The sequence below is a fragment of the Egretta garzetta genome, unplaced genomic scaffold (genome assembly GCF_000687185.1).
Source record: "Egretta garzetta isolate BGI_Z169 unplaced genomic scaffold, ASM68718v1 scaffold329, whole genome shotgun sequence".
Lineage (NCBI taxonomy): Eukaryota > Metazoa > Chordata > Aves > Pelecaniformes > Ardeidae > Egretta > Egretta garzetta.
This window is the reverse complement of record NW_009269999.1, coordinates 803,180-827,182: the sequence shown is the minus strand read 5'-3', so window position 1 is coordinate 827,182 and position 24,003 is coordinate 803,180. Positions and strand designations below refer to the sequence as shown.

General features: G+C 39.8%; 1 protein-coding gene across 1 annotated transcript; it reads left to right on the top strand.

Annotated features, from left to right (window-relative positions):
- The first annotated feature begins 39 nt into the window (after nucleotides 1-39).
- On the top strand, nucleotides 40-23,929 carry TRAF6 (TNF receptor associated factor 6). The gene is made up of 7 exons (XM_009647550.2): nucleotides 40-223; nucleotides 7,537-7,863; nucleotides 12,440-12,590; nucleotides 13,197-13,355; nucleotides 14,257-14,328; nucleotides 20,048-20,125; nucleotides 20,951-23,929. Exons 2-7 carry the CDS (start codon nucleotides 7,568-7,570, stop codon nucleotides 21,830-21,832), a joined length of 1,638 nt encoding a protein of 545 aa, XP_009645845.1. The 5' UTR covers nucleotides 40-223; nucleotides 7,537-7,567; the 3' UTR covers nucleotides 21,833-23,929.
- The last annotated feature ends 74 nt before the right edge of the window (nucleotides 23,930-24,003 follow it).

Sequence of the window (24,003 nt, the reverse complement as noted above, 5' to 3'; positions counted from 1 at the left end):
GGCGGGGGCTCCGGGCAAACCCCGGCGGGTTTGCTGGGGGGGTGGGAACCTGCCTGGAACGACTTTCCCTTGCCTCGTAACCGTCCGGGGTGTGCCATCGCACCGCTCTGGGAGCACGGGCAGCGGGCGGCTTCCGAGGTGCAGTCCCGATTGTTAGTTCCCGTGCAGCCTCGAGTACCTCGCCTTAAAAGTGGGCTCTGTTTTTTCCAACTGCGAAATGGAGGTACTCGATAACTCCTCTTAACGTGTTAAAGGCCTGTAAGGATAATTTGCAGGAGAGGTTACTGTTTAGAAAACTCTGTTTTCTAATAGAGACTGGCAGTACTTAATATTTGTGGTAAATTTATTAACGTGAGTAATAAGCTATGACTTCAGTAGTACTTTCCATCAATTTCATCTGTTTTAGATGGGTCACACTGACTCTTTTCATACTTAAACGGAAATCTCAACTGTAGGTGGGAGGAAAATGTTCTAATTATATCCCTTACACCCAGTACTTAAAGCTAGCTGAAAGTATTTCTCTGTGTTTGCCTCTGACAAGTTCTGCATGCTGCTGTGTGGATTTTATTGTGTCTCAGGTACCATTGACAGAATGATTAAGAAAGTATTGGTTTGAAGCTTTTGGTGAGGGAGAGGCGGAGGCAAAGTTACTGGCTGCCCTAACTAGCTTGTTTAACATCTCCAGTGCATTTTACCCTGTGTTCACCGTGCTAACACTTGCAGGCAAACTGCTTTGTCCTTCCATAGTACGAAAGGAAAGCCCCACTAGTATCAGAAGGATTCCAGTCCCAGTAGTATCAGAAGGAAAAAAGGTCACAGAAGTATGCTGATAAAAGCAGTTGGATTATTTTCACAGCAGGTATCGCTTTGAGCATGATTCTTCTGCACGTTCCACATTACCTTCAGCTGTTCCCAGCAGCTAAAGATTTGTGGAGCTCAGTCAGGCTCCATTGAATGAGAAGTGATCAAGACATAAATGGCTTTTTAAGTTTTGTAGTATCGCATCACTGCAATACTGCTTTCTGTTTAAAAAATGTGCTACTATGTTTAAAAAAGTGCACAGAATAAATACTTGTGCTGATACAATTTCAGAATCAAAAAAGGTCTGAGGTGAACATGCTTTTTCTTCACTTGTTGAACTTCTGTGAGTTTAATATGTGAAGAAGAGTATCTTTCATATCTCAGTAGCACAAATTAGCTAAACAAATATAAAAAGGTTTTAGATCCAGACTGTGAAAACTAATGATAAAAGATTCCGAGTATAAAGCATGTCAAAAAGAAAAGTAAATGTAAGGTTTTCAGAATGTGTGCTTAATTCACCATTTCTTTTTCCAGGGTCTCAAATAGTTTTTCTAATGCCAGATACAAGCTTAATGCTTGTTGAGGTAGATGGTAATTAAATCTGTCCTGGAGTCCACGCCTTGCAGAAATGACTTTTGTTCATAGCCATATTTCTCCCTGCCTCTTTTTGAAGTCCTTTCTGTCCTGATGTTTACTTTGTCCCCATTATGGCAGCATAAAAATTCTCTGCAGATCCACTGAGGGATATAGAAAGGCACAGTGCATATCTCAAAGTGTTCTCAGTGTGCAAAGGGAGAGCAGAGGCCAAAGAAAGCAGAGTCTCTGCCAAAGTAAAGAACTAAATAGTATTGTTCTTCTCACTAACAACACTTTCCTTGTATTTGTTAGTCTGAACAACTCTTGGTGAAATGTCCCTAGAAGTTAACAAACTGAAGAAAGGTTTGGGAGATTTTGGGTTGTTTTTTTCAATTGTGGAAAAATCCATGGAATATTTTGGTGTTAAATACAGTATAGTCCACTTCCACTGCTCACTAAAATTCAATCTGTTTTGACATACTTAAGCAGGATAAAATGTGAACATAACAGGGAATGGGCCACCATCTAGTCTTCTAAGTAACGCTTAAGCATAAAAATACGTATGTGATTAAAGCCTACTAGCATTCTCTCCAAGCAAAGAGAAATCACCTGGAAAGCTTCAGAAATGCTCTAAGCCTGCTCTGCTCCAGTGGCAGGAGCTCTTGATTGTGTCTAATGAGCTTTTAATATTGTTGTGCAATTGTATTTGCCGCAAACAAAAATTCATATTTTAAGTCTTTAGGTTCACATGTTAAAGTGATAAGTATAGTGGTTATCCAAAAGACTTGGAAGTCTTAAGGTTTACTGCTGTTAGGAAAAAAAAGTTGGTATCTCAACTAAATGTTTGCAAAGTGCTTGCAGGCTTTTACAAGAAATCAGAATTTGTTTTTTGCAGTTACGCGTTCTGCTCGCTATCTCCTATTGCTTTGGCTTGTCTGGCCATTTGATAGCTTTGAAATGAAAGTGGTTTACAGGTATTAATTAAAAGGAAATCGCATCATTTTATATGTTCTGCCTAGATGAGACCACAGTGATGATAGTTGCAAACCTCACAAAGCAAACACACGGTGCTTATCAGTTGTCAGTAGACCATTGATTAATATGCCTGGGAATAAGTGTTGCAAGTATTGCTTCATAAACAAATTATCCAAAGTCACTCCACTGGTCTGTCAATCTCATGACCCAGAAATCTATATGTACAAAACTGTTCTTAGCGAGGCAGAAGAAGAAAGGAGAAGAGCTTGGCCAGTTTTTCTGTCCATGCGGCGTTGAAGGCATTTCCCCTGCTGGCTGCATGCTGGCCTGACTGCAAGCAGATTAATTACGTTCATGAACTTCAAGTAAGAAAAGGGATTTGGAATAGTCTTCTGTATTGATTTACTTATTTATATGGCTGCTCAGTGTGAATTTTCTAGAAAAGGGCATGTGGAAATTAATTGTATTCAATACTTACTGATTAATATTCAAAATTTTCTATGTCATGGTAACTGATACACTCTCTGTACAGCGTTCCTTCGCCTTTGCGAACTGCTCAAAAGTATCGTTTCATATTTCAGTGTAAGTAGGATACAGTGCCTACTTTTATTTTCTCTCTATTACTCTAATTATAGTATTATTTCTCAGGCAATCTGAAGATATCTAATGGTACCAGTAATGTTTTTTGATTTAGAGAAGTTTCTGAATTAATCCTGTGGGTCTTTGGAGCATGAAAATCTGTAAAAGTCCTACCAAAGCTCCATTACACTGTGGGACTTAGCAAATCACAGTACTGAATTTTGTTGCATGCATTAATTTGAAATATGGGTGGGTTTTAATTCTGTTTCGAAGTTGGTTTTGTCAATCATAAGGTACATTAATTTGTGCAGGAGTTTGCTCTTCTGGTCTGACGGTGCTATCTCAGATCAACCTAAGCACGTTGTAATGCAACGGTGTAAACAGCAATGTAGCACAGGTTACTTACTGAAGAAAGGTTTCATTATGGTTTAATCTTAAAGTTGGAAGAGAAGTATGGGGACTCCCTATAGTCTTTTAACTGTGTCTTTTCTGGGGCATGAAGGTTTGATCCCTAGGGCAATTCCAGATTTGTGCAGCACAGTGATCAAACAAATTCTGTCTGTTTCTGTTTGGCCTGGAAAGCACCTTCCTTTCTGTTGTCGAACAATACGGCTGTTGTCTTGCAGAGAGAAATCAAACTTTTCTGGCCCAAGGACTTTGGATACCTCATATATGTAAGCTAAAACCCATTATCTATCTGCTTGGTGAGCCTGATAGCACTTTCTAGCTCTAGAAAAGGGCGTTTCAGGTGCATTACCAAACAGTTTTAATGCTTTCTGCGCCCGAGAAACTTCAAACTAGCAAAACTAAGAATTACCATGTAATGATCCAGTTTAATTTCAGTTGTTCCTCAATCTGAAGGCTGGATGTTGTCCAAACAAAAAAGGTCATAAATGGGCTACCATTATTAAACTACCAGTGTCAAAAAAGGATAATTCTAAAGGCTGTGGTGTAGAGAAGGTATTACAAGTTAATGTTTGCATATCGTTGTACTTGTATTTGACTCAATTTTGTTCCACACAGAGGAAGAATAGCAGCTATTATCAGTAGGAAGAAAAACTGATGTGGTTTTGGGGGGATGTTTGTTAGGTTTTACTTCACTGGTAATCTATTTTGTAATCAGATAGAAAGGGCAGCAATGTGATGTGAACCTTGGGATATGTACTGGTTTGGGTTTTAAAATCCATCCTCTTCTAGCCTGAAATTTTTTTTTAAATTCCCCAGGGGAGGAACATGCAAAACTTATACAATAGGCTCACAAATTGTCTGCTCCACCTTCATCAGAGGAAAGACCTGTCATCAGCATTCAAAGTATACTCTTTAATTCGTTTTGCTCTAGCACTGCTCTGTTCAAGAAAATTGAATCTATGTTCCTTCTCTTGGAAGGTAAACTAAGTGCCACAAGAAACAGAACTAATTCCTGCTACAATAGTTACAACTTGTAAAGGAATTGTTTTAAACTGTGGTGGAGTAATCTGGCCTCGGCTAATGGTCTGAGTAACAGCAGTGTGGATTTTGATTTGGAAAATTGTGCCTTGCCCCACACCTATAAATATGTGTGGAGGAAGGAGAATTCTCCTCACAGATAAGATGAAATGGGCGAGAGTAGTAGGAGGAATCTTGTCTTACATGAAACGTGAACAAAATTAAAAATCTGGCTCTCAATCACCTTGTTTAAGTTGCTTCTTTGTGCCTGAATTTCTCTACTTAAAAAGAGGAGCCACATCATACTTGCACTTCTTTTTTTACAAACTCCTTGGTCATATGCAGACAAATTCCATGTGGGAGTGGAGTATATCGCTGAATAAGGGGATTTTTGTGTGAGACTGGGATGTTGACTGGTTGCAGTGACTCATTCATTAAAATAACTGGTATAGGATTTTTCTTTCTGTAGTACATACCTGCTGTGTCTGTAGAAACAATTTAAACAGGCAAAGAGAACACCACTTGCATAGCACTTAAATCTACAAAGTGTTCAACTATGGAGATTATACTGAGTCAGATCCTGTTTTCTTTCTTATAAGAACAATATTTCCAATAGTATGCTGTTTCTTAGGAACAGCCCAAGGGAAGAGTTGCACACTTCTTTGCAATTAACATGACAGCTGAATTTGGGTAAAGCTGTTATATTTTCCTCCTTGCAACTTCCTGAATTCCTTTGTGTCATTGCTAAAGGGATATATGTTTTTCTTCCCTTTCTTAATCTCACTAAATATACCCTTGTGGTTTAGGATAATGTGAATTTTTTAGTCCTAGGCTGTCCTGTGGATTCTGATATCCTGCATACCAGCATTCCCACTCCACTGGCTGACTTAGTTCCTGTGATTTTTCATGAAATATGGCCTGTGGACTAATCATCCTCTGCAGCGGTTGTTAAGTAAAAGTGATGTTAGTTTAACAACAAAAACAAGTTGGGGTTTTTTTTCTCCAGAGAAAAGAGACCTACCGATGGCAGTCTAAAAAAAATCTTTCTGTCACAGAACATCTTTCTAAGCATTCATTCTTCTGCTTCCAAGTCATTGGGGGAGCTGCTCAGTTCCATGGGATTAAATTGATCGTTGTTGGACTACGTCTGAAGCAACTGCTGAGAATTTACTTGGTGTTTAGTTTGTAATGTTGATGTGTTTAGGAGCCTTGATTGTAAAGCCTGTTGTGATAGATAATGTATAGGGAATAATACGTGGGGTCAGAAAACAGGAATAGAAGTAAACATAACTCCTTGGATACAGTTCCAGACAGCTCTGCTATAGAGTTATTTCTGCATAAAGTGAGTGCTGATGACCAGTTCAGTACAACTCTGAACTGTCAAACTGTGCTTTGAGACTCTGTACCTTAGCAGCATTTTAGAAATGTCAGGAATGCTACTCTTCACATATTTCTCATGCCTCTGTGTACCTCAACAAAATAGAAAGTCACATATTTACACAACAGAGTAAAAGTTCTGTTTTGATTCTAACTGTAACTGACCTAAATATGGTAACTTTGCCTGTTTGATTTTGTTTGGTAGATATGCTGGAGTTTTTTTAGTCTGGATAAGCTTGGACAGTATTGCTAATTGTTTATCCTGTAGGTGGACTAAAGCGCATTTCGGTAATGTTGCAAGTGTTCAAAACATATTTCCAGTAAATGCTAGTTGAAGCTTTGTGTGATTAGTATTTCTGTTGATGTAATCTTCAGGTGTCATATAGTAAGTACCCAAATAAACCTATCTGTATGTCCTCCTATCCATGAACATTTTCTTAAAATGACTTGTGGTGTTCAAATTCTGATAAAGGCAGGAAAAAGTTCAGGTTTGTGAGCTTGTGGTCAAGGTAACCCTAGTTATTGAGTATCCCTTGCTGCCCCCAGAGTCTGCAGATACAGATCAACAATCCTTACAGGTCAGTTCTTGATTAATCCTTAGATTTCCATCCCTAATATGCTTTAAGTGATGTAATGGTATTGCAGTGAAAACACTAGGTGAACATTGCAAAAGACCTTTGCCTACACTGCTGTGCAAAAGATCAAATTTAGTGGGCTTGTTTTGCATGCTTGGCTCTGTAACCCTCAGCCTACTCATACTGCCTTGCACCTGGTGATAACTTCTGTGTTTCAAAGAAATGCCATTTATAGAAAACGTAATAGGATTCTAAGAAAATGGTTGTAACGATTAAAAAATTGAGGGAGAGGAAAATTTGACTTCTAGAATTTATATTTGTTGTTTAGACCTTTCTCTAAAGTTCCGTCATTCAATATAAGAACACTGGCAATCTGTTTGGGGATACCAGCATTTTTTTATTTCATACCTATGAGTTCAACCTTCTCTGTGAGCAGTGTTCTAAAAGCTAAATGTGACTTTTATCTTCTGTTCTTCCAGTCATGTCCCTTGCCCTCCCTGCCAGCTGGACTGGAAGAGGGAAAGGAGAGCAAGAGCTCTGTTTGGATACTAGTAGTTTGTAGATAACTTTTTAAAACTGCCAATATGACTTTAAATTGAATAAGAAGCTACACACAAGATAAGGCTAATATTTCCACAGCTCAAAAGCTATCAGCAGTGCTGTATGTTTGAATTTCATTTGCAGCACAGCATCTTCTTGGTTTGGGCACTTGGACTTGCATTTTATTTGTGGGCATGCACCTAAACTGATTTGAAGTCTATACTGTGAATCGCCATATACAGAAAGTGTTAAATAACATTCACTACAAGGACAATATGGCATAGAGCTATTGTCATCCAATAAAACTTGATTTTGTACAGCATTTTTCATGCAAATTATATTTGAATGCTTTAGGAGTAAATAATACTGAAGGGGTAAAGAAGCATTTTCAGTAAACATAACAAGGAGAAATTTACAGAAATTAGGTAGTCAGATGAAAGAGATTACAGAAAGGTGTGTGTGTGTTTGAAGTAGGCTGATAGGATGCAGTGCTCTTTCCTATATATCACAAGATAAGTAAAAAAAAAATAGATAACAGAAACTGGGACAAAACAAAACCAGTGATTTTGAGTAGAACCAAATCTGCACCACTATTCCAGTGTTTCTAGTCAGAAGTAAAATTTATTCTTGACTGGAAAGGAAGGTCTTGGAATATTTTAAATTAACCCATCTTCTTGTCATCTTGCAGGGCGTTTCTGTGTAGCACTTGATTAGCTACTATGAGCTTGCTATACAGCGATAACAGTTGTGGAGCCCGAGACTTGGAAAGCGGCTGCTGGGCAGCCATGGCCAGTGCCTGCAGCGTTGGAGTGAAAGACGACAGCGTAAGCGTCAGCAGTGGGACTGGAAACCCTCCAAGTTCTTTCACAGAAGAAACACAAGGATATGACGTAGAGTTTGATCCGCCCTTGGAAAGTAAATATGAATGTCCAATCTGTTTGATGGCTCTTCGGGAAGCAGTGCAGACTCCATGTGGACACCGTTTCTGCAAAGGCTGCATTGTCAAATCAATAAGGTAAAGGAGAATTTATGGAAGTTGCTTTAAAGAAGAAATTCACTTGCCAAAGCAGAGCAGTTTAAGGGCAATGTAAACTGAATTAGAACTGCTTAAGGTGCATTGCCAGAGTGCTAATAGAACTCTGGAAATTTATAATGCATTAAAGATGCACCATGTATGGCCAAAATGTCTTGAGTTCGGAGGTTGCATGAGCTTTAGATATTTTGCCATTTATACAAAGTTACCCAGCTTATGAATCTAAAAATGCAATTGAGTAAACATGAAGTAATAATTTTTTTAAAAGTAGCCAAATCCTCCAAATAAATTCCATTTTCAGCCCAGGATTATAAACCCTGTCTTTTCCCTGTGATTGTTTCTCTTGATAACTATGGGCAACTACAGACAACATGGTTTCTTGGTGCAGATTCATGCTTTCCGTTCTTCACTTGAAATCAGCTGCTTCCTTGTTCAGCTGGAAGAGAGAATGTAATGAGGGAATAGTCTCAAAGCATTGAGAGAGGAAACTAGGTGGCACGTGGGGGAGTGGGAATAAGATATGAAGGCAGGAACAGGCTGGGCTCATAAAAATGAATGACTGAAAGAGCGTGGAAGGGCAGAAAGTACGCTGGTAGCATGTACTTCCCTCAAACCTGGAATAGAGTCATCAGTGTCCCACATGTGTCAGTGAGTATTGGAACATGTTGATAGAAGGCTAGATCTTATGCTCCAGGGCTTTTTCCTTCTCGGCGTAAGCCAGATTTTTTCTTATCAATTGCTGACTTAGCTCAAATGTCACAGTACTTTGGTAGGAATCTATATATTTAATTCTGTGACCCACATATAGAACTGGTTGATTTCCAACCTTACTTTGCCCGCCTTTGTATAAAGATCATCACACTGTCTTCAGCACTACTGTACAATATTATTTTCCCTAGGCATTTAATTTTAGCATGAAAAATGGACAGTGCTTTCTTGATTTGTTTTCCATACCATTTATCCAGAGTTTTATTCAATTTCTTTTTCTCCATGGCCTATCATTTGTAGCTCACAAGACAGAATCCCAAACCTGAACCTGTCAGCTTTGACTGTAATCAAGCTCCCTAGGCACAAGCAGTTGGCCTCACTATCTGGCCTTTGCTTTGCACATTCCAACCTAAATTCTTTCAAGAGGTTAATGTACATACTTTCATGCATGCTTGTAAGCACTGAATTAGACGTTTGTACTAATAAAGGCCATTAGTTTTTGGAATTCCTTACTTGTTCTCTCTGAGCTTGCTCTGTTTCTTGGCAGTAGCAATTTTTATACTCTTCTTTAACTTGGTTATTTCTGCAAGAAAGAAATCTTTAAACCTTCTCATGGGAGTATGATGTCTATAAATCCTGAAGATAAATTAGTCAGTACTTAAGTATACTAAACTCACCAATCATTTCAAAGACAACAGAATTCCTTGGCTGAAAACTGAGGGGAAAATGACTAAACTTAAAATTACCAAAAATGGGTGTCTCATTTCCAGTCTTTCAGATCCTTAACAGCTAAAGTGATCTTGTTTTCTAATCCTTCTGCTTCTGCTGATGAGCTGCATGGTTACAGTCATTTGTTAGAATTTACCACAGGACTGAGTGAGGAACTGCAGTGAACACATGCTCAGAACGCAACATCTCGTAGCAGGTAGAGAAACTTCCTTCTTAAACCCCAGGCATGGGAAATGGTTTCTCTTCCTTTTTAAATTAACAGAGCGTTTGCTCTGCTCAAAGTTTTAGGTCTGCAAACAGTTTCAATGACCAGAAGCTTTTGCTTCTTTTACACCCTTTCCCTATTTTACTTCATTTCTATAGATAGTGTTGACTGTTTCAGTGAATACTAAACACAGGTGGAAAGCATTTTTCATCTTGGACCATCACTGTGATATTTCAGATGTTTCGTTGGTGGTAAATGTTATCCCTCATTCCCCACTGAATACTGTCTTTGGAATGCAATGAATACTTATGAAAGCAGAGCAGACAACTTAAAGTGCCAGACCCCTCTGAAGCCCTGAGGGGCTGAATTGCGTGCTTAATTGGGATCCATGGATCAAGCTATTGATTTGGAGTATGTAGTGTCTACAGTACAACATTGATTTGGAGTATGTAGTGTCTGCAGTTCCGTATTGACTGATGTCATTGAGAAGCTTTTACAGAACTAAATGAAAATGGAGAGTGATTTTTACATTCTCTAAGTACTGGGTTTTTTTCATTAGATTGTCACAGCCTTTATTTGATCAGGAAAAAATTTCTTCTGTTTATTCCCTTGTCCCCACTGTCTTGCTCAAGTGATCACAGAGATTAAGAATTTTAAATGATAAAAGATGGACAAGCAGTTTTTGAGTAATTGCTTCTTGTCACTTACACAAACAATTGTCGTTGGCCATGTTGAAAAAGTTGTGGCTGCAGCTAGAAAGATTTTTTTAAAAAGCTTTTAAAGACTGGAGCCTTAGCTCTTACAATGTGAGGGACACGACTCGACCACATGGATTTGATCGCAGTAAATGTTTGCCTCCCAGAAAGCCTTGGCATCTTTTTAAATAAAGCTGTCTGAAGTGCTTTGAAGTGCTATGAGTCATGGTAGTGAAGAAGGTTGTCTACCTAAGTAACCACAAATAATAGTTTACAAATGTTACTGTCTACAAAGTACTTGATTAGAAATTTTAGAACTAAGATCAGATGCAGTAGGTAATTAAATTTCATTCTAGTCTGTCTTCTCCTGTATATAAGGTCAAAGCTGACTTGAGGCTTGTAGTAGAGCTTGCCAAATATCAGAAAAACAGAATTATGAGCTGACGAGGGGCAGCAAAGAAAGCTTTGGGTGTTAGTTCATCAAACAGTGGGCATGGCTGCAGTTCAAGTGGATGCCAACTGTTTCAGCTTCTAGGCTAAACTGCTCAGTTGCTAAAACGATGAAGCAGGCTTTTAATTAAAACAAAATTATTCTGGCTTTACTTTTCATACCTATATTTTAATTTCAAGAGAAATTATAGGAATATTCATTGTACTTTGTAGCAGATGATTATTGTTTCACAGGTGCTGCTGTGGGTGGCACAGTCCAATGTGATAAATGATTCCAGCATAGGAAAGCCTCCGCTGTAATGTAGATTAGAACTGAGGTGCATAAACTCGATTCTGTGATAGGAACGTTTCTGGGTTATGACAAAGATCAGCACGCTGATCATAGCTCAGGGAGCTATAAAACAAAACAGCATGCTAGGTATTTTCTTTTTTCCACTTGTTTAGGAGAATGACTGACAGACTTGTGGCGAGCTAGCTCTTGCAAGCAAAACCTAGGGAAGGAAGTTCATTGTCTCTTTCTGAAGTCTCAGCTTTACCCCCACTTCCTCTAGCAGCGTTGCTGATGAAGGAGTTGCTGAGCAATTATTTCCTTTTCCAACAAAGAACACAAATTCCCTCCTGGTCTCCACAGCCCACTGGGTTCTACTTCCCCTCATGCTTGCAAGCACTGACAATGATCTGGCCTTTGATCTTTGCACCACAAGTGCTCTCTGACATTTTTCCGCCCCATGGATTTTTCCATTTTATTGCTGTTTCCATTAGCACTTCAGCTCGGAAGCTTTGATCCCTCATGCATCTTTAAATGTGTTACTTAATTGTGAATAGATATGTTGATCTGCTGCTTTCAGAAATTAGCTGATAGTGGATATTCTTTAAAAGAGAATTCAGTGGCTGTGATCCCTTTTTTACTCCATTCCTAATGATTCTTGTGTTTAAATGCAGGTAGACAGAACCTGACAAAGCGGAAGAGGTTGTTAGTTCTCTTATGCAAGTTGCATGCACCCATGTTCCACCATCAGACTCCAAACTTTCACCAGTTAGCACTCACTTCCAGTCTGTTTGCAGTTGAAATGGCTTCGGATACAACACCCAGTTCCAAATCTAGTGTAATTTTCATAGTTATTAGTAATTTTTGTGTCTGGAGTTTTTTCACCCTTCTTTGCTATATAAACAAACGAACTGAAGGATGACCAATTGATCAAATGGTTGTACAACAAAAAGACCAAAATGGACTATATGAAAAGTCATGCCAAGTAGATGAAGTGAATCTGGAAAAAAGAAAAAAAAAGACATTTTTGCTTTTTCTCTCAGCTCTGGTCACCTTGGCTGTTTATAAAGTGAGAAGGAAAGGAGAGGAGGTCCAAGAATCTTTAGAGGAATGTTTTGAAATAGTATATGAAATAATCTTTGATGTTTGAGCTATGTGAAGTTCTTACAGAACCGTGACCATAATTTTTCGTTTCTTTACATCCTCCTCAAGTTTAATTCCAGAGTATCTACCATGGCATTTGGCCAAATAAAAACTATTGAGTTAGAAAAGTGGTGCGATCCCAGTCATGCCACCTCTAGTGAAACTTGCATTTTGTCATTTTCTCTGATGTACATTTTATGCTTTCTGGTAATTGCCACCTAAGTGCCATTGTTTTCAAAGACTTTCTTAATGTGTTATAATTTGGCCACTAATGTCTTGCTAGTGTAAAAATATTTTAAATGAAGGGCGAAGGAAACTTGGAATCTCTTCTTTTTTTTTTTTCTCTTTTCTGTATTGTAGAGATGCAGGTCACAAATGTCCAGTAGACAATGAAATTCTGCTTGAAAATCAACTTTTTCCTGACAACTTTGCTAAACGGGAAATCCTTTCATTAATGGTTAAGTGTCCCAACAAGGGCTGCAGTATGAAGATGGAGCTGAGGCATTTAGAGGTGAGAATTAGTTTTGAAAATATGGAACCTTGTTTTCATGGATAAGTGAAAATTCAGAATAACTGAAAATAGATAGTCATACCTGATACTTGTTTATGCTGGTTCAGTGCATTGTTCATTCGAGACTATAGCTACACTTGTTTTTTGATGAGTCTTTAATTGTAATTAGGTGATTCTCGAGTGAATGTCATAGTGCATCAAAATTGTACTAATGCAGCTTTCTCTTTAGGATCCTTCATGTCTGTCTTTTGATAAGGTGCATCTGTACTTCACACAGGTTCCCTAAAGTCAGTTTAATATTCCCTCAAAGCAGCTAGATATATTAGTTGAGATAACTGTTTTGGAAAATAATACACAAAGTTAAAAGGATAAACATAAAGCTGAATTTTTACCTGAGAGCATTCTTAAGGCTCTGAATACATGAAGTCCTGACCTTAGTAATGGGATAATAACAAGCCGTTGGTAAAGTCAGCGTAAGTGTATAAGGATTTGCTTGCCTGAAGGAAAGCTGGCAATCTGTTCCTCTTGTCTGTTTTCAAGATAAAGCACAGTACAAGGCGATAGTACCTGTTTGTAGTATCAAATCCCTCTTTTCTCCTTGTTCAGGACCACCAGTCGCAGTGTGATTTTTCCACTGTGGAATGCCCACAATGCCAAGGAGCCTTCCAGAAGAACCATCTGAAAGAGCACATGACACAGGAGTGTCCGAGGCGTCAAGTCTGTTGTCCAAACTGTGCCACATCTATGGCCTATGAAGATAAAGAGGTACTTAGCAGAAGTCTCAGTTTTTCAACCTTCATTCACATGGGTTTGCTCATGAATGGAACAGCAGTTTAAAAAAAAAATAATTTTGGTCTAGAAGAGCTCTTTGTGCTGTACAGGTGAGAAGCTACAAACTCCAGGCATCAAGTCTAGAACAGGCAAAAGCTGGGGAGAAGATTGTGCTTAAATACAAACTTCTTGGGAACCCTGTGGTGTGAAAAGACTTGTGTGACAACCATTGATTTTTGGCCTTACTATATCAGAGAGGCAGGTATCTATTGCCAAAGTAACACACAAAGCAATATTTACATTTACAGTTTTTATGCCTGGCAGAAAGAACGTGTCAGGAGATGCATCTTTTCGTGTTATCTGCTAATGCACAATACCAATTTAATTTCTTAATTCTTCTCCTGGCTCTGCATTTTTTACTCGGGTGATACTGAAGATAGTCCTTCCCTTTTTGAGCTTCCATTTCTTTATCTGTATATGGATGTGTTTTATTTCAAGGGCTATTAATTTTATGATATCATATTGTGAATTGTTAAACTAAAATACCTCATAGTCCAACAGTACAAAAAACCCCTTTAATATAGTTCCACTACAATTGAACATGAATTTCAGAAACTTCTGGATAAATTCAGACTCCTTTGGAACAAAGAGCTTTAGGAGATAAAATATCTGCAACTTTATGGATCTCTTCTATGAGTGCAGGAAAAAACAGTAATTATAGAAAACATACTGTGCAATGTTAGGGCATTGTCTTTGTTTCACAGTTGCATACAGCTAAATGTAAAATTTGAAGTGTAAATAAAAATTTAACATCTTATCAGAGATGATGAGCACTCTTAAATTGTGTAACTTTATTGATTCTTTCTTTCCTCTCTTTTTTCCTTTGATAACTAAGCTTCACGACCAAACCTGCCCACTTGCCAATGTATTTTGTGAATATTGCAACACAGTGCTCATCAGAGAGCAGGTAAGAGACTACCTTTCTCTGTGTTTCATCTGGGTCAGATGTTCTGTATTTACATTTCTTCTTTAATCTGAAATGAAACTTGAAGAAACAGTTTTTCTACCAGCTAATAAATCTCTGCCTGTCTCTCTCTGAAAATGTTGCATCCAATGCAGATGTAATACTCTTTTAAATGCTGCTCCAGCTTGCAAAACCTCTGTAGGATTTTTGGTTGCAAAGTACATTGTTTAGCTATACTGCTTCTTGAGAGGGGCCATGCTGCATGGTTTTGATCTTGAATGGAGATTAAAGCAGCTGCCAGTGGTTATGGCTGACATTAGAAGACAAGGCTTCGATTTGGGCAGAGTAGGAGAGTAATTGGAAAGGAGCTATAAATAATGCATTGTCAAACTGTAGATGCTGGCTGGAATTCTGTTTGTCTGTTATTATTGTAATAGCCATTATAATTTCTTCTATACAATAATAACTTACTTCATTGGCAGGAAAATGATAAATGTTATTTAATTTGCAGCCTATCCATGTTTGAATGGGATGGCAACTATGTTAATGACCTGGGTTAAAATAAAGAATGATCTTGTCAAATTGGAGAAAAACTCTGAAAAACAGGATTGAGTTCAGTAATGGCAAAGGCAAAAATCTGTCATTGGGTACAATAATAAACTGCAAAAATGGGGAACAGAGAATGCTAAACTAGGTGTCCCAGTTTTGGCTGGGATAGAGTTAATTTTCTTCCTAGTAGCTGGTATAGTGCTGTGTTTTGGATTTAGCATGAGAATAATGTTGATAACACACTGATGTTTCAGTTGTTGCTAACACTAGTCAAGGACTTTTCAGCTTCTCATGCCTGCCAGCAAGAGGCTGGGAGGGGGCACAGCCAGGACAGCTGACCAAAGGAGTATTCCATACCATATGAGGTCATGCTCAGTAAATAAACTGGGGGGAGTTGGCCAGGGGGCTGGGCATTGGTCAATGGGTGGTGAGCAATTGCATTGTGAAACACTTACTTTGTATATTCTTTTATCATTATTATTATTTTCCCTTCCTTTTCTGTCCTATTGAACTGTCTTTATCTCAACCCACAAATTTTACCTTTCCCCCCCGCCCTCGATTCTCTCCCTCATCCCATGGTGGGGGGGTGGGGAGCAAGCAAACAGCTATGTGGTGTTTAGCTGCCTGCCAGATTAAACCACAGCAGTCTTTTTGGCACCCATTGTGGGGCTTGAAGTGTTCAGATAACGACAGATCTAACCAGACCATGTTAAAGCAAATTTGTTATAAGCATTCATTATATTGCTTTAATAGTAGCTGGTCACAATGTTGGTTTATTTGCTCTCAAAGTTGTCATGCTTGCTCTCAAAGCTGTGTTCTATAACACCTTACTTGCAGTATATGTTCCCTGTTGTGCTGTTCATCATCTCTGGAAGCTGGATCAATGTTAGCATTTTGCTGCACTGTGTAACACTGGCTTATCATATGATAAAATTACTGGTCATGAGACTAATCTGGTATTTGTACTCAGCAGTGCCATCATCTCCATACCTTGGGAGCCACCTCTCAGAAACTATTAGTAATTACACTCTTTACCTTTTCTCCTCGGAGAACCAATCTATGGGGGAGATGGGGGGACACTTTCTCTCTGTCTTTCACTTTCTCTTTCTCCTTCAGGCTAGTTATACCAGCTCTTGAGAATTTTTAATATCCTTGGGATGTTCAAACCAGCATGGTCCTATTGCTATGTCTTCTGAATGTGACAGGTCCTACTTAGGGTTAAACAACTATTTTAATAATACCATCCAGAGACCTACCCCCACGACAGGCACTGCGGCTACTCCAACCCCTGGCGACAGGCACTGTGGCTGAACCAGAGAACAAACACATGCCTTGGAGACAGAGGAAATTAAACAGCTGTCCTTGCCTGGTCTCTTTGAGGACCCTTCTGTTTTGGGGTTGCTGAGTGTTGAAGAACAACAGGCACCGATTGCCACCACCACGGTGCACCAGCAGCAATATTGCACCAAGAAGACTCCCTCCGTAAGGATTTATCAACTGGAGAGCCAAGGAGTGATCAGCAAGGCTTGCTCAGCCTTTAACAGTCCCATATGGCCAGTGCAAAAGTCTAATGGAGAGTGGAGACTGACAGTAGACTATCATGGCCTCAATGAAGTCATGCTGCCACTGACTGCTGCTGTGCCGGACATGCTAGAGCTTCCATACAAACTGGAGTCAACGGCAGCCAAGTGGTATTGCCACAATTGATATTGGTAATGCATTTTTCTCAGTCCCTTTGGCAGTGGAGTGCAGGCCACAGTGTGCTTTCACTTGGCTGGACATCCAGTACACCCGGAATTGACTGCCCCAGGGGTGGAAACACAATCCTACTATTTGCCATGGACTGATCCAGACTGCACTGGAACAGGGTGAAGCTCTGGAACACCTGCAATACATTGATGGCATCATTGTGTGGGGCAATACAATAGAAGCTTTTGAGAAAGGGAAGAAAAGAATCCAAATGCTTCTGAAAGGTGGTTTTGCCATAAAAGAGAGTAAGGTCAAGGGACCTGCACAGGAGATCCAGTTTTTAGGAATAAAACGGCAAGATGGACGTTATCAGATCCCAATGGATGTGATCAGCAAAATAACAGCTATGTCCCCACCAACTAGCAAAAAACCCACAAGCTTTCTTGGGCATTGTGTGTTTTTGGAGAACGCACATTCCAAATTACAGCCTGATCGTAAGCCCTCTCTATCAAGTGACACAGAAAAGAACGATTTCAAATGGGGTCCTGGGCAATGCCAAGCCTCTGAACAAACAAAATGGGAGATAGTTTATGCAGTAGCCCTTGGGCCAGTCCAGGCATGGCAAGATGTAAAAAAATGTGCTCTACACCGCAGCTGGGAAGAATAGTCCTACCTGGAGCCTCTGGCAGAAAGCACCAGGGGAGAGTCAAGGTCCACCCTTAGGGTTTTGGAGTCAGGTTGCAGCAACGGAAACGGAGCAACCGGCAGCGCAGAGGCAAACCCATCTGGGCTGCCGCACTGTGGCAAGATATTGCTGCCTGGGTAGAGAGCCTGGCTGTAAAAGTACGTCATGTAGATGCTCATGTATCCGGGCCACTGAAGAACATCAAAACAACCAGCAGGTGGATCAAGCTGCTAAGACTGAAGTGGCTCAGGTGGATCTGGACTGGCAACATAAGGGTGAATTATTTACAGCTCAGTGGGCCCATGATACCTCAGGACACCAAGGAAGAGATGCAATGTATGGATGGGCTCGTGATCAAGGGGTAGACTTGACTGTGGATATTATTGCACAGGTTATCTGTGAATATGAAACATGTGCTGCAGTCAAGCAAGCCAAGCAGTTAAAGCTTCTATGGTGTGGAGGACAATGGCTGAAATACAAATATGGGGAGGCCTGGCAGATCGGTTATATCACACTCCCATAAACCCACCAAGGCAAGCACCACGTGCTCACCATGGTGGAACCAACCACTGGATGGCTGAAAACTTTATACCATGCCCCATGCCACTGCCTGGAACACTATCCTGGGCCTTGAAAAGCAAGTCCTATGGCCACATGGCACCCCAGAAAGAATTGAGTTAGACAACGGGACTCATTTCTGAAACAACCTCATAGACAGCTGGGCCAAAGAACATGGCATTGAGTAGTGGGTATATCGCATCCCCTATCATGCACCAGCCTCTGGGAAAATTGAACAATACCTGAGACTGTTAAGGACTACACTGAGAACTATGGGTGGTGGGACATTCAATCATTGGGATACGCATTTAGCAAATGCCGTTTGGTTAGTCAACACCAGAGGATCTGCCAATCGAGCTGACCCTGCCCACTCAAAACTCTTACGTACTGTAGAGAGGCATAAAGTCCCTGTAGTGCACGTAAAAAATATGCTGGGGAAGACAGTCTGGGTTATTCCTGCCTCAGGCAAAGGTAAACTCATTCATGGGATTGCTTTTGCTCAAGGACCTGGGTGCGTTTGGTGGGTGATGAGGAAGTCTGATGTGTACCTCAAGGGGATTTTATTTTGGGTGAGAATAGCCGATGAATTAAATTGTGTTATGTTAATTTCTGTATAACATTGTATGTCATCACTTCTATGGTGGCTATATGCCATATCAATGGTATTACAGTAAGAATCACCTAGATTAATGAAGAATGAACTTTGATGAAACCGAGCAAGTGCAGTGATGATAGAACCAGACAAGCACAACAATAATGGAACTAGAATTGGCTTCAGCATGCAACAATCCAACACCACAAATCATCTCTCCTAAGCTGAAGGACTGTTATGACAGATGGAGCCCAAAGTAATGGACTAAATTAACTCAGCAGACATTTTAGAGGGTTGGCCCATAGACTAAGGGAATGATATCTGTGTGTATATATGTGAAAATACAGGAGAGGTGGTGGTGATTAGCTGGGATGTATTGGAAAGTGTGGGACTTGGGTGTGACATAGATGGTATAGAATAAGGGGTGGATACTTGGTTTCAGCTGGGATAGAGTTAATTTTCTTCCCAGTAGCTGGTATAGTGCTGTGTTCTGGATTTAACATGAGGCTAATGTTGATAACTCACTGATGTTTTAGTTGTTGCTAAGCAGTGCTTAGACTAGGCAAGAACTTCTCAGCTTCTCATGCCCTGCCAGCAAGAAACTGGGAGGAGGGGGCGCAGCCAGGACAGCTGACCCAAACTTGCCAAAGGGGTATTACATACCATATGACATCACGCTCAGTATATAAACTGGGGGGATTTGGCCAGAGGCAGTGACTGCTGCTCAGGAACTGGATGGGCATCAGTCGGCGGGTGGTGAGCAATTGCATTGTGAATCACTTACTTTGTGTATTCTTTTATCATTATTATTACTATTAGTGGTGGTGGTGGTATTATCCCTTCCTTTTCTGTCCTATTAAACTGTCTTTATCTCAACCCATTAATTTTACTTTTTTTTACCCCGATTCTCTCTCCCATCCTAGCGGGAGCAGGGGCTGGGAGTGAGTGAACAAATGGCTGTGTGGTGTTTAGCTGTCTGCCAGGTTAAACCACAACACTAGGTAATAGTTAAGAATTAATGGCTGACCTGTATTAAGCTTGTGTTGTACTTCATCATGATATTTAAACAAGGCAAACATACTGGGTTATATAAACAGGTATTTTGCCTGTGAATTCCAGAATTATCCTTTGCTCTGTTTAGGGCTCATAAGGCCTCAGCTGAAGCTGTCCCGCTTTGAGGTGGGAATGGATTGGGAGTATCCAGAACAGTGAGGTAACTGGGTCTGGAAAACACGGACCATAAGAAAAATTGAAGTAACTTGAGCTTTTTGAGGAAGAGGATAATGAAGAGGCACATAACAAGTGTATGGTAGTAGTGCTTCAGCAGGGAAGGAAATGGACTGTGATCTAGCTTGAGGATAGGCTAGAAACAAAAGGCCTTGCTCTGGCAAGAAAACCTGAATGCTTTCTGATGGCTAATATAAGAACAAAGGCAATGAATTGTTAAAGTACATAAAAGGAGGATGTAGAATTTTTATCATCAGCTAACGTTTTTGTTCAAAACTTCCATATTTCTTTGAGAAATCATATAGGTATAAACTGATCTGACTTCAGATACCTATTCAGAGTCTATCCAGCCGTGTTCTTTTAGGATGTTATAAAAGAATACTCTTGATGGAAAAATTATTTTCAAATCTGATTTGTTTTAGATGCCTAACCATTATGACAATGATTGTCCTACCGCCCCAGTGCCGTGTTTTTACAGTGCCTTTGGGTGTCCTGAAAAGGTAAGCCTTTTATCAGAATCATGAATTGCAGACCTTCTGCATGTTTTTGTTGGGGTTTTTTAATGTGTTTTTCTATTCTTGTCTCCTTCACCAGCCCAAATCCTCAGTGATTTGTGGGGTTTTTTTTGTTTTGAGGTATCTTAATTCTAAAACACTGCATGTTGATACGTTGCTTTTAAAATTTAAAAAAACTGTGAATTACTTGCTTGATGAACTTGCTTTTATTAGTCCATGAGTGTTTTCTCATCCTTCATGTTAATAAAGTAGCTTCTAGAATTTCTGCCGAAGTTGTGACCAAATACAGTTACGGCTCTTAAGAGTTCAGTGAAGAAAAACTGACAGTGTTTTAAATCTGATTAAATTCTAAAATTATTTAATCTGCATACTCTTACATTTAATACCTCTCTGTAAAAATGGATCTTTACGCTTCATCGTTTCCACATCAGTTTTCATACACCCTTGTATTTGGTACTGTGGAACATTTTAGCAAATCAAGGAAGGGAATGCGATGCTGATTTAGAACACAGAAAAAATACTAAATGTATGTTTATCACTAACACTTTTTTCACCACGTCACTATTTTGAGTTAAACTATTTGCCTGCTGGCATTTGAACTTTTTTCCATTTGTCATAACAGTGATCTTAAATTTGTAGCCCTCCATTGGTAAAGAACTATTTTGTCACATCACCTGTCCTTGATTCACATTCCGGTTTTTCTCACATAACAGAAGCAACTAGTTGTTTGATTTTCTTCAGAGCCACATTTAAGATGTGACTGCAGATAATGTTTGATATGTTCCTAATGTCGCATCTCTTAAATTCTAGATGCAAAGGAATGAATTGGCACGACATATGCAGGAGTTCACTCAGGTTCACATGAGAATGATGGCTCAGAGTTTTCAAAATATCAGTGTTACTGCTACAAATCCTGTACCCTTCATCAATGGCCTACCCTTTGAGCCTTCCCTCTTCTCACCCGTGCCACATGCCCCATATGATTGTAATCCAGAAGTTGAAAACTTCAGAGAAACTATTCAACAGTTGGAAGGTCGTCTGGTAAGACAAGATCACCAAATCAGAGAACTCATTGCTAAAATGGAGACTCAGAACACTCATGTGGCAGAACTCAAACGTACTATCCGAAATTTGGAGGGAAAGATTACTGAAATGGAGGCACAGCAATGTAATGGTATTTATATCTGGAAGATTGAGAACTTCAGTGGACTTCAGAAAGCCCAGGAAGAAGAGAGACCTGTTGTGATGCACAGTCCTGGTTTCTATACTGGAAAGCCTGGCTACAAGCTGTGCTTGCGCCTGCATATCCAATTACCAAATGCTCAACGTTGTGCTAATTTTATATCTCTGTTTGTCCACACTATGCAAGGAGAATATGACAGCCATCTGCCTTGGCCTTTCCAAGGCGTTATACGACTTTCTATTTTGGATCAATCAGAAGGCCCTGAAAGGCAGAATCATGAAGAAGTAATGGAAGCCAAGCCAGAGTTACTAGCCTTCCAGAGACCAACAGTTCACCGCAATCCAAAGGGTTTTGGTTATGTGACTTTCATGCACCTGCAAACCTTGAAACAAAGAACCTTCGTAAAGGATGATACCCTTCTGGTGCGCTGTGAAGTTCTAACGCGTCTGGATTTAAACAGTCTCCGCAGAGAAGGATTTCAAGCTCGCAGTACTGATGGAGCCATGTAGCCTGTAAGTCTTAACCAGAGGAATGAAGCCACTAGTCATGTTCTTCCACTGCATATTACAGGCGTGCTTCATCACCCCTATAGGCTGCATTTGTAAAAGATCATAGTTGCCAGCATAGTTGATCTTCACCTGAATAGAACTTCATTGTTACTTTTTTTTTCTGTATGAGGTCATGTGTTCAAATATTTGGTATTGTTCTCCATTAAAGTAATAAGCTACTTCTGTAGCAAGCTAGCTAAGTGAAGTGTTGTTAATCGAAACTTAACTGCCTACAGGAAAATCCTATTGAAGTACTTGTACTTTGGTAAAACTTAAGTCAAATCAGAGAAGACCAGTAAATCTTTTTGCCTCAGTGCCTTGGAATACATACTGTAGCAGGGAAATAGCTAAATTAATAAAGATGAAGGTTGGTTGGTTTGTTTTTCACAGAACTTGGGAAAGTTGAGACAGTTTCTATATTGACTTATCTAGAATTTTGAATTGGCTGTGTTTCTCTTGAAATCTGAAGTCAGGTTAAGACTTTGCTCACATCACCTAGGGTTGAGGTATGCTTTGATCCTTCCGTCCTGCGGAGTTAGCTTCAGGAAGTTACATGTCGATGTAGAGTTGATACTAGTATTTCTGAAAGACATGTGGTAGTGTTGTGGAGAAGGCTAAATGACTCTGAGCTGAGTTCACTGAAGAAATATTTGTAATGTGGTCTGAAAGTGCCCCCCTAATTCTTTTTTATAAGTGTGTGCTCTGGGCCCAGAATGTCAATGACTGTCACCAGAAAGATGAAAGTGTAGCATTTGAATGAGATACCTTTGTGCTGGTGGGTTCTCCTAGTGCTGGACACTTTTCAGGTTGTGAGTGGATACATGAGCAAAGGTATGTACTAACTAGATAGGGTGATGCAGAATTTGTTTTACTGTTGTTGAATACTGATTTGTACCAAAGCTGAACTTATGACCTGCATCTGTTCAAGTGGTCTCTTGGTGACGTATGACCCCTGTCGTCTCCTGTGAATGCTCTGTGGACAGCTGGCCATATGAACATCCAGCTGTCGTGGGTATTTCCTGTCCCATTAGTCAATAGGAGCTGGGCCACCCTCAGCACTTTGGAAGGGAAGAAAAGCCTATGAATTAGCATGAGAAAAAACTGCAATCCAGAAAATCTGGCTTCTGTAGTTACTCATTTAGCAAACACTAGATTCAACGTCAAGAATTCATGAGCGTCCTGATGTTGCATGTGTTAGCGTTTTCTGTCCTGATTGTTTGTATACCATATAGGTGTTAGTTTTGACCAGTCAAAGCTGAGTAGTTCAAGTTCACTGGTGCTAAAAATTTTAACATCACGGTGCTGATAAAGTTCTGAATCTTGTCTTTAGAGGAGGGAAGAAAAAAGTTTTGTTCACCCGGTAACTTGAGTACAGAGTCTAATAGCGAAGAAAGAACTAAGCCATACATAAGCATGTGTATATTACTTCTCCAAGCTAGTGAAACAACCTAAAGACTTGAGACACTGCAACTTAAAAGATTCTGAAGTGTATTCCAACTATTTGGCCTCATCAAAGCAATCCCATGGGGATCATCAGTGGGGAAAGTGCATATGCTTAATATAGACGAGGCTAACAGAAGACTACTATATAGTGTATTGATTTGGGAGGATACTCTGCCTGCCTGCATGAGATTAAAAGTTCCAGGACCCAACCTACCACTTTGTTCATCATATCCAAATGAGTAAAGTTTATTTTGCAGATAGAGCCTATTAGTTGAAGAGGGATTGTATTCAATGGAGTATTGTCACTACTGAGACATGAACTTCCTGGCTAATGGTAAAAGGAGTCGGTCATTGACTGACTTAGTGTATTCTGTGTGTTTAGAGGACAGGTGAGCATATATTACTCAAAATAGGAAAAGATCCATGCTTTAAAACTGTCTTTTTAAACCTCTTAAGTAGTTTTTGTACCAAATAGCCTCATCCTATTAGACAAATTGTTTCGGAGTGTCTTCAGTTAGAGCATTCCTAGTAGCTAAACCATTCTTAACCAAAAGCTTTTAATATATGTGGCAGTGCCCAGATCCTTTATATACAGAAGGCACTGTCTGTTAGTTACCCAGTGGCAGAAGAAACACTTGTGATTTGAGAGCTTCTTCCTGCCACAGTTCCTTTCTCAACCCTAGTGATAA

What these genes read in the sequence shown, in the direction of transcription:
- TRAF6 (XM_009647550.2), top strand. Translation starts at nt 7,568, where the DNA reads ATGAGCTTGCTATACAGCGATAACAGTTGTGGAGCCCGAGACTTGGAA. An exon ending in TGCATTGTCAAATCAATAAG is followed by an intron (nt 7,864 to 12,439) that starts GTAAAGGAGAAT and finishes TCTGTATTGTAG; the next exon opens with AGATGCAGGTCACAAATGTC. An exon ending in TGGCCTATGAAGATAAAGAG is followed by an intron (nt 13,356 to 14,256) that starts GTACTTAGCAGA and finishes TTGATAACTAAG; the next exon opens with CTTCACGACCAAACCTGCCC.